General features: G+C 38.2%; 3 protein-coding genes across 3 annotated transcripts in view; 1 reads left to right on the top strand and 2 right to left on the bottom strand.

The window, feature by feature from the left end:
• Window positions 1-1527: 1527 nt before the first annotated feature.
• On the bottom strand, window positions 1528-4016 carry LOC108751596 (CXXC-type zinc finger protein 1). The gene is made up of 6 exons (XM_018491851.1): window positions 3852-4016; window positions 3499-3620; window positions 3306-3396; window positions 3003-3223; window positions 2335-2911; window positions 1528-2091 (listed from the first exon to the last, which is right to left on the bottom strand). Exons 1-6 carry the CDS (start codon window positions 3879-3881, stop codon window positions 1576-1578), a joined length of 1557 nt encoding a protein of 518 aa, XP_018347353.1. The 5' UTR covers window positions 3882-4016; the 3' UTR covers window positions 1528-1575.
• A 979-nt stretch (window positions 4017-4995) lies between these two features.
• LOC108751621 (ER degradation-enhancing alpha-mannosidase-like protein 2) lies at window positions 4996-7341 on the bottom strand. The gene has a single exon (XM_018491897.1). It carries the CDS (start codon window positions 7325-7327, stop codon window positions 5231-5233), a length of 2097 nt encoding a protein of 698 aa, XP_018347399.1. The 5' UTR covers window positions 7328-7341; the 3' UTR covers window positions 4996-5230.
• A 406-nt stretch (window positions 7342-7747) lies between these two features.
• LOC108751622 (serine/threonine-protein phosphatase 2A regulatory subunit B'' subunit gamma-like) overlaps window positions 7748-10358 on the top strand; it is a 3565-nt gene continuing 954 nt past the window's right edge. Inside the window, exons 1-5 of the mRNA XM_018491898.1 lie at window positions 7748-7825; window positions 7891-8171; window positions 8973-9100; window positions 9174-9560; window positions 9961-10286. Of these exons, the coding sequence (XP_018347400.1) occupies window positions 8126-8171; window positions 8973-9100; window positions 9174-9560; window positions 9961-10286 (887 nt within the window). The 5' untranslated portion in view covers window positions 7748-7825; window positions 7891-8125. The remainder of the gene's footprint in view (window positions 7826-7890; window positions 8172-8972; window positions 9101-9173; window positions 9561-9960; window positions 10287-10358) is intronic.

Below are 10358 nucleotides of genomic sequence, written 5' to 3'. Positions count from 1 at the left end.
GATATATATATATATATATATATCGGGATATGATCGCCTGTTTTCAATCCGGTCCCTTAAAGCGAATCGCAAACATTCGTTTAATTCGTATATAATTTGTTTCCGATATACGCACTTTCGAATTTTGTCTATTACGAACTCGACGATTAATTCCATCGTGGCCTATCCGGTGATTGCTTCTCGCAGTCTTTATCGCGAAACAATTAGTTTAAGATTACATGAGTTTGTACATTTCTATCAACGTGTAGATTAATTCGGTGTAATTTACTTTTTATATTTTTTTCTACAGTTCTAACGTTATAAAAGAGTAAAGACTACATTAAATCAAAATAAAAAAACAATTGATAGAAATGGACATTAGAGAGTTAACTTTTATCGCATAATTTGTACGAACATCCGGACGCATTAGCTTCGTACTGCCATCGCATTGATACATTTGTTCCTAATTGTTGCATCGCATAAGTTTATATTATTGTGTTTGTTATATATAGATATATTGTGAGTAAAGCGGTGTTAGTTATTGAAAGTGTGTCTTGAGATAACACACTCTCGGTTCCATAGACGGAGGATGATACTTATTGTCTATTCGACATTTTACGTAAACTTCCAAAATGACGATAACTAATAATAGTTCCAGCGATCGATGACAAAGAGCTCGGCAAATATGAGCTCGCGTCATTTAACGCGTTTAAGGGGAGGCGATTCGAAACAGGCGGTTCTCCTGAGAGGAATAAAAAATATGTCCATTCTATGCGCGATTATTTTCCGAAGCTAAGCGATAGATCGCTAGTTTGGCGTGTTATTTTGCATCCGCAGAGGCTACGACCTGTGAATAAATGGTTTTTGTTGAAACGATTAATTGTCGGAGTGTGTGAAAAATCCTGACGTCTGCATCTCGATATACTATAATGTAAATAATAACGAATATTGCCGAAAAAAATCTCTGCTTCTCCATCTATTGCATACCATTTTTTTGGAGATTCTTCAGTTTTAGACTAATCGAGAACGTGGATTATGTTCGGACATCATCTGACCGTAAGTACGATTACAATAGAATGAATAACAAATATTCTTTTTTTCACATATATTTTCTTCGAAGACAAACCTATCACCAGAACGTACTTAGACTTTATGTAAATTTATTTAAAAAATGGCAGAGCTTAAAGGAACTATTATTCACCTTATTATTTACCAGGAAATTATCTTAATCTACTTTACATTAATAGGTATATAATATAATATACATATGTATATACGCACATTATATTATAGTATACGTTTACAACCACATGTACCAACTTTCTGTAACTTGTCAATTTTTTGTTCTCAATCCACGCGATTTATATTTGTTTGTTAGGACTATCGACCGTGCTACGCGTAATTAGTTCCAAACAAACAATATGTTAAAATAAATCACTAGATCTACTTCGTTTAGCTACATTTTTTTTATAATTTTCATCTCTTCATAATTAAAAAAATATATATATTAAAAAAAAGAGGAAATAAAGAAAATGTGATAAGTGCAACTAAAAGTTACAGGTCTAGTAATGGTATTAGTTAAGTAAATAAAAATTACTATTCCATGCGTTGTTCCTTCTGCTGACGGCCACCGTATCTCCTTTGTAATTCTTCTTCCATCGCCTGCAGTTGTTCTCTACTCTGTTCCTGCGTCATCTGTTCCATTAGCTCGTGATTATAAGTGGAGTGCAACATCAGAGCTAATACACCGGCTCGCGTCGCCATGTTCGACCGAATCTGCCTCTCTTGCTCCACAAGTTCATCGATCTTCAACCACTGCCTCACTCTCTCCATGTCGATCTCTGCTCGTCGTAGTTTCTCCCACATGTAATGCTTTACACAGCTCTTTTTAGGCGCGCGACAGAATTCGCCAGTGGCATCAAAGACGTTCGTAACTAATGGACAACCGCATACTTCAGCGTCGCCAATTTTCGGATCCTTACAGTGTTCGGGGCAGAGAACACGCAGCCTTTTGCAGTAAGTTTTGTTTCCAGGATTGTAGAAGTCGCAAAACATCACCTGGCCCTCGATGCGTGTTTTAAAAATCGAGCCAAAGGACGCTTGCGATTCGTACTGCAAATTACAACCTGAATAAACACTTTTATCTCGAGAAAAAAAAAAAAGAAATTCATTCTACAGAATAAATTATAAAATTTATTAACTAAAGTAAGACTGGCTCACTAACTAAATGATAAATATACATACAATATTCTAAGTTTATGTAAATGCTCCCATTTATGAACTCAACTTTAGAATCATTTAGGAACTCGTAAAGTCAAGTAATCGATAGTTACAATTTCCTGTAACTTGTAATACCTTATTGAAACATTTTTCCATATGTTTAATGGCGGTTCTTGAGTTGACTTCGTGGCCACATGTTATACAGTACATGCTACTCTCCGTGTCGTCGTTGTCATCCACTTCGGCTTGTGGATCGATGGACGCGTGCTTCGCACGTTCGACAATACGATCTAACTCGACGTGTCTCTTTTCTAATTCTTGCAGTATCCTACGGACGTCGTGCTGCTGCTTTCTCACGTTTTCCAGAGCGCGTCTGTTATTTTGCTCCGCGATGCATGTGGTCAACGACCATTCCTGTATCCGCTGCGGCAGCACCTGATAGATTCTACTCGTTGCCAGTTTCAAACCGCAATCGTCGGAGCAATACTTGCTACCGGGTCGCGATTGCTTCGTGCATGTGGGTCCATAACAGTGGCGCGGTGGTTCCAAGTACTCGTTCCTCTCATTACTCGAATCCCTCTTGCGTCTCTTGGTTAATTTTGTTCCTTTATTGAGACTTTTGGACGGTTTTAGCGGATCCCCTACTACACGGCAAGTACGTTGAATACACCTGAGCTTCAGTCGTACCGAAGGTCCGAATTTCTTCAGATGCCTACAGGTATGAAATCCAAAAACATTAATTTTGTAAACAAAACTGTTTCGCACAAACGGTGACTTTATCAATCATTCTTTTGTTATGTTACCTGCAAGCGTCACATTTGCCACAATTTTCTGTACGTAGACATCCTGTACACTCTCCACAGCGTTTGGAGGATTTTTTTTCTACTTTAGGACCCCATGGCGCGTCATATTCGTATCGATGTCCTCTTTCCTTCTCTTTGTATTTTCTATGTTTCCTATCATCTTGATCGGTCCTACGTGGTTTGTATCGTGTTATCAATGTTGGATCTTCTTCTCTACAACGCTGAATATAATAATTATTTTACATTAAACTGCCTTTTATTGTCATTTAAAAAAATTCGCATGTATAAAAATCACTCGCTTACAACACAGAAAAATTGTTTTATATGTTTTGCTTCTTTTTCGGTTATATTTATGCAATCACCATGGTACCACTCTTCGCATGCATCGCATCCTCTGAAATAATAAAAAATGTAAGATTCATAATCTTGTCTCAAATTAGCAAAGATAAAACAAAAATAATTCTAGACATTGATTTCTCTGAACAAATTTACTCACATCATAAAGCGAGAACTGTCGGAGCTTCTACAAATACAATATGCTTGACCGTCCTGTTTCAATAACGTTGCGATTTTGCTTTTTCTCTCTGGCAACATAAACTGCTTCGCTATTTCTTCTTTCTGTACACAATACAAGTTAAAGATAAATCCAAATATTTTTTTAGTAAACAAAGAGGTTAGGCGGCATTTCAGATGTTATAAACCAGAAGACTTGGATAAAATAAATAATACTATTGCAATTTATTTATATGGCAATACTTTCGTTTACAAAAACTAATATCTAGTTACTAACAAAAAAATTGTATTTTATTTAATATTCAGCCGCATATACACATTTTTTTTAATTCTCACCGACAAACTATGTTGTCTTTTATCAGCCATAATGAAGTGAATCCGGAGTAACACAAAAAAAATAATTTCTATCGTTTTTATGATATCAATATTACACTATTTACATCATTTACACACGTTTTACTTATATGTACAATTTATATATACGCGGAAACGTACATTTCACGATTGTATAAAAAAACAAGCGATCAACCTCATCGCCATGTTGATTATAAGATACTGTCGGTTAATATGGCACGGTCGGTATTGCAGAACAAATTTCAAAATTGTCAAAATGTATTTTAAAAAATATAAAAAACAGAAAGTTCTAAGAATAATAAACCTGTTATAGGCTATAATCATATTACAGATTGTCAGTTACGGTGTTGGTTGTCGGTTTTATTTTAGCCAATCATATCATGATGCAATTAATGCAGGCTAGCTTTAAGGTGCGTTCATACAAGGTACGTTCATGTAAGTGTCAGGCGTTAAGCAGTGGAAGCAGCAATCAATCAGCTGAGCGATGCGGACAGTGTAAAAAATATTTTTTACGTCACTGTAAAAATTGCCTCGTTGATTGATTGCTGCTTTTGCTGCTTGAAACTTGATGCTTGCACCTTTATGCACCGTTCGAATTCAGCATTAAACCTGTAGGTCTTCTCCTCTTTACTTGGGAGTATGATACAAGTAGATCATGGATAAATATAATATAGAAATTATATTAGCCGAAAGTTCAAAAGTTATCTTCGAAAGATATCTACTAGACTTTTCCTACGTTCGTTTCGTCGTCGTACCCAGTAATAAAGTTTAACATCTTCAAGCCAGCACCTCTTCAACGTCAAGCATCAAAATTTGTATATAGCTTAAGCTCTCAGTGTTCATGGAACATCATACATTTTTGACATTCTTCAAGGATATTATGAATTTGGATGCTTGGCGTCGAAGACATGATAAGATCTGAACTACTTCACAATTATGAAATGTAAAGATTTTATTTTCTCTCATAAAAAGTTAAATGAATTACAAATAATACAATTTAAACGTCGATAGAACTTCTTGCGAAAGTCATGTAGGGAAAAAGAATTTATTTATATTATACATATTAAAATATCAAATAACAGTATAAAATATTAAATGACTTTATTTTTTTTTAATTTACGTTTGAAATAAAAAAATAAAATTGCCAGTGTGAAAAGACTGTCGTATGCTTGCAATATCTTATATTTGTTAGAAACTATACAACAACAATTATATCACAGGAATATATTCTAAAGTACAACGTACGCGAGTCGCATAGGCCCGCGTAAATCTCATTCTCATAACAAAGACGCGCGAATCAAAAATACTTTAAGAATCGCCGTAACAGATTCGTATCAGACTTTTTTGCGGCGCGTTTCTTTTTAAAAAAATTCTCCTATGATCGACATTCGTTGTAGGAATGGTTGAGTTTGACAAGACAAAATCTGATAGTTCTGCCTCGCTGTGACATTGGTCGGATAAAGATTCCCACGTCTGATGTTCTCCAGCATTATTTGTGGTTCGAATCTGGCCTTAGCAGGACTCGGTGTAGTATTCCGTCGTGTCCCATCCTCCGTCGCAAGTCCAGGAGTAGAGTATTGTCCATTGGACAATATTGGGGGTTCAAAATTATCGGAACCATCGGTACCGTCGCTGTCATCGGCCTTGTAGATCATCGACGAGGGCGGAAGGATCTGCGTCGTCGACAATCGGAATTCGCTCCGATTCGATTTTTCGATTTCCTCGTCCCTGACGTTTTCATGTCCGATGGAATCCGACGAATCCGTTGATCCGTTGACGTTTGGCGACGAAACGCTCTCGTTGAAAGCGTCCTTCTTTTCGCTCGCAGAATAATGCCTGATCTCGGAGAGCTTCGTAATCGTGATTGGCAACACGTCTGGATTCTTGTTAGAGGCATCCGTTTCAGGGTAAAGCTCATTCGGTGAGACGTTGTCCACCAGTGCGTCTCTCATTGGGACGAATCTCCTCAGGATCGACCTCTCTTCCGGGAAGATCCCCTGCGCTGGCCGGCAACAATAGAGAGCACCAGGATCGATCGGGTGAGCTTCAGTGTTGAAGATATATCCGCCGGCATCCACCACACACTGGCCCCATTGAGTGTCGATTATCTCGCCTTCAGAACCAGCATTGTGGATAAAGTTGTCGGTGTCGAAAAGAAGGTACAGGTACTTGGTGGTCTCCGCGAGGAAGAAAGATTCCATTCGGTCTGCTTTACGATGGTCCCGGACGTCATTGATAGTCGCGTAACCACACGTGGTTTTCGCGCTGTGCTGCAGACTCCTCAGGATGTCCACTCCTACTTGGATCAAATACGGATCCCTTGTTGCCCTGTAAAGATACATGACAGATTCTATAAGCTCTGGCCTCAATGGATAGCCCTCCCTGTTGGTCCCTGCCTCGGCCTGTGGTATATTGTAAAATTCCGGGGTGAATCCAAATTGCTTCCACACGCGATGGTAATTGTGTAAGGATTTCATCGCGTCGCCAATCTCGCCAAAGAGACTCAGCACGCCAGGCCAATACGCGTCCAGAGATTGAAAGACTGGTAGAGTCACTTGACCCTTGGTCATGGAGACCCACAGATGCCAGTCTTCTCGTCGAATGTACTTCTCTATAGCCTGCTTATGCTCCTGGAATATCGAGGCCAGCAGGGGATCCTGAAAGAGCAGTGTACCCTTTGCCAGATACTCGAAGTAAGAGTCTATTCCGGCGCCTATGCCGGAATCCTGAGCGGTCCAGTGGCCGGTTAAGACGTCTATATGATTACCGACTAGGCCAATACTGGATTTATAGTAATGCAACGCCTTTATAGCATTCATGGCCACCTCCTCATATAGCGGATCACCGGTCAGTCTGGAGAGAGTGCCAAATTCCAACAGGAAAGTACCAATGCCAGCGGTGCACGTGATACTGGTCTCACCTTCCGGCACTCCGTACTTGAGATTAACCGTGCCGTACGGCATCCCCGTGGGCGTATCGAACGCGGCGATCAACCTCTTGGCCATGTCCTCGGCGAGACGTAGCAGCGGGCCGTTGCAAGGCCAGCCGGGTTCCAGCTTGACGCCGGCTCTACGTGACAGCAGATGGGCGCTCAGCAACCCGCCGACCACCCGAATATTCGTCTCGAACACCGACACGTTGATGTTAGCCTCGAAGTTCGTCCTCGTGCCGATCAGCTCGGCTACGCGACGGAACTCGGAGAAGTTACCCATAACCGCGAGGGTGTCCAGGGCGTCGATCAAGGTTAGGGAGAAGCTGCCCCACGTGTCGAAGCCGTCGCAGCTCAGCGAGCGCAATTCATCGTACGGATAGGCATGCGTCAAGTAGCCAGAGTAGGCATAATCGAACATGGATCGTACCTCCTCCCGCAGGCTGATCAGATCCTTCTTACTGTACTCCCGAAATCCGCTGACCAGGATCAAGAAGCCGAAGATCGAACCCACTCTGAAGAGGATCATCGCTGTTGCTTAACCGTCCGTGGCCTCTTATCTGTCATCACTGTGCATCGTCGCGTCTTCGACGACGTCAACAATACGCCGAGTCTCTCGTGATGAGGCTCGAGCGCTCCGCGTTCGCCACGTAATCAAAATAATCCCGCCGCTACTCGCTGTAAACATCGCGTTGGTCGCGTTGTTCCGCGCGACGTCAACCTAACTTAACCTACAAATCTGCACCGCGAGCTCGTCCTGCACGTAGAAGAGCTGTACGCGCGCGCACGATCGCGCGCGATGCAAAATCTGATTCTCGTGTCCCGTTACTCCCGTTTCGATTGCAGGAACGAAAGGAGGACAAACGTGCGATCTTCGAGCACTGTGCGCGACGCTTGAAACCCTCGAAACTCTCCGTTTGCAGCCCCTGCAGCCCCTGGTTGACACAGTGTTGACATAACCAAAGTGACCGAAAGAGAGTCTTCAAGTGTCATTGAAGAACTTGTTAAGATAGAACAGTAGGAAAAAGTCAGAATCACATTTATAACTTTAAGAAGTTAGGGAGAATAATCTGAGAATAATAATATATTTAGGTTTCAGAGTTCAAGTGTCATATAACCTCAAAAGGAGGTTAAAGGAACAAAACTTATCAAGACTTCTTTCAAGAACTGTCAAAAGAGACTTTAGACATTATAGTACGTCAATTTGATGCAAAGGAAAAAATAATATACGGGACTAGTCAAAGAAATAATCTAGATATAAAGGTGTACGATAATTCTTTATATAAGAAAAAGGACACGTACGTGGAATCACGACGTTTACGAGAACATGGAGCTAGAAACGCTGCTGCGGAACCATGCTTCAGCAAAGAAATGTATATATATATGCCTTTCTTTTAATAAAAGCAGCATTTCTTCTAAAACATAATATATACATCTTTTAATGATGAATACAGTCACTCGCACTATATTGAATTAGTACATATTAAAGATTGCTTTATATGAAGAATCTAATGTCTGTATTCATACCTTCTTTCATAGTCAGATCTTATATTTAAGGCTTCCTTAAATTTATCTTTAGATGCTCAGTGGCCAATAAAATAATTCATAGAACATCTGAAGATAAATTTAAGGAAGCCTTAAATATAAGAGCTGACTATGAATACAGGTATAAATGCAATTAATATGCTACAATAAACTTTAATAATGAAATAATACATGTATTCCTAAATAACATGACAATAATGAATGTTTAATCATTCGACTTTTAAATAGGTAGGTGATTTAAAGATGCGCAAGTTGATAGATGAGGTGCTCAGAATATCCCAAAAAAGTTTTTAATTTTATAGTTATATTTTTTATTATATTACAATTAAACTACATTATATATAATTATATCCTTATGAGAAGAATATAAAAATAATGTACTTTAAGTTTTCTGGACAATAATTTTGATTTTCCTTTTTAAAAACAAAGTTTTAAAGAAAACTGTACCTAGAGTTCTATGATCACTTTATCTATCCACTTAAAGGTTAAAATATACGCTTTCACGTTGTTAATTTCATGTATAACAGCTTTTAGAATATACTAAGCTAGTGTAATACAAATAATCATTATAAATAAAAAAATGCCTTGCTTATTTATTTCACTGAATATCATGAGACATATTGTTACAGCTGATGAGAATTCTCAAGAAGATGAAAAGAAGGAAGATGAATATTTTCAGAAGATATATCAGCAGTGGAAGGGTGTGAAGACTAAAAATGATTCCACTTATAAAGTCATACCAAAATTCTATTTCAAGGTATTACTTGTATCCTGTAGACTTGAACTTTGAAATATATTTCTGTTATATGTTATAAAAAATACTGTTTTAGTTGCCGAAAGAAGATGAGATTTTACCACAGAAATTACGTGAGGAAACACGCGCCTTATTCCTACAAAGACGTTCTAGACAGTTACTCGATAATCACGAATTGAAAGCACTCTGGGTTTTGTTGGACAAACATCACAGCCCACCTTTGTCAGGAGACGAGCAGTTAATTAATTATGAGGACTTTAAGAAAGTAGGCAAACTGGCAGGAGCAAAGTGCAGTCCGTATTTTACTGCAGTTGTTTTTGCTAAACTACAGCAAGGAGATCTACATGGTAGAATTAGCATAATGGCATTATTCAATTACGTCATGCGAAAAGTTTGGTTACATCAAACAAGGATTGGATTATCTTTATATGATATTACAGGACAGGGTTATCTCAGAGAGTCGGTGAGTCTATAATCTAAAATGTATTATTATTTGTAGCATATTTTTATTTTAGATAAAGAAAAATGTGCTTTTTGATACAAAATTGTTACAAAAAAGAATCAACTTTTTATAGAAAACAGATTTCTACAGCGAATGTTAAAATAATAAAATCAAAATATTTCATACCATTCTCAATTATAAAAATAAATTGAAAAAAGAAATATTGTGATGATACAGTATACATGATCACACAGAGAATACTAACCAAAATTGTCACAGATTGAAGCTTTAAATTTTTCCTCAATAAAGAAAACAGCATTTATTTTTTAATTCTCTAAATATCTTAGATTAGATTTTTATAAGTGAAACTCTAACGAATATATTTTAATAGTACAGTCTTTTAATATTCACTTATTTTAAGGATTTGGAAAATTATATATTAGAACTGATACCAACATTGCCACAACTTGAAGGCTTAGAAAAGTCCTTCCATTCGTTTTACGTGTGCACAGCCGTCAGGAAATTCTTGTTCTTCTTAGACCCGCTTCGAACTGGAAGAGTTCGTATTCAGGATATTTTAGCTTGTAGCTTTTTGGACGATCTTCTAGAATTGAGAGACGAGGATTTGCCGAAAGATTTGCAAGAAGCCAATTGGTTCTCTGCGCCTTCGGCCCTTAAAGTTTACGGGCAATATCTTAATCTGGACAGAGATCACAATGGAATGTTGAATAAAGAGGAACTCGCTGGGTAATAAATCTCAAAATGTTATGTCATGTAGTGTTATATTAATACATACATGTTAAAGATACAATTGTTTTG

The sequence above is a fragment of the Trachymyrmex septentrionalis genome, unplaced genomic scaffold (genome assembly GCF_001594115.1).
Source record: "Trachymyrmex septentrionalis isolate Tsep2-gDNA-1 unplaced genomic scaffold, Tsep1.0 scaffold50, whole genome shotgun sequence".
NCBI classification, from domain to species: Eukaryota; Metazoa; Arthropoda; class Insecta; order Hymenoptera; family Formicidae; genus Trachymyrmex; species Trachymyrmex septentrionalis.
This window is presented reverse-complemented; position numbering and strand designations above follow the sequence as displayed.

What these genes read in the sequence shown, in the direction of transcription:
- LOC108751596 (XM_018491851.1), bottom strand. Translation starts at nt 3,881, where the DNA reads ATGGCTGATAAAAGACAACATAGTTTGTCG. An exon ending in GACAGTTCTCGCTTTATGAT is followed by an intron (nt 3,397 to 3,498) that starts GTGAGTAAATTT and finishes TTATTATTTCAG; the next exon opens with AGGATGCGATGCATGCGAAG. An exon ending in TAAAACAATTTTTCTGTGTT is followed by an intron (nt 3,224 to 3,305) that starts GTAAGCGAGTGA and finishes TATTATATTCAG; the next exon opens with CGTTGTAGAGAAGAAGATCC.
- LOC108751621 (XM_018491897.1), bottom strand. Translation starts at nt 7,327, where the DNA reads ATGATCCTCTTCAGAGTGGGTTCGATCTTCGGCTTCTTGATCCTGGTC.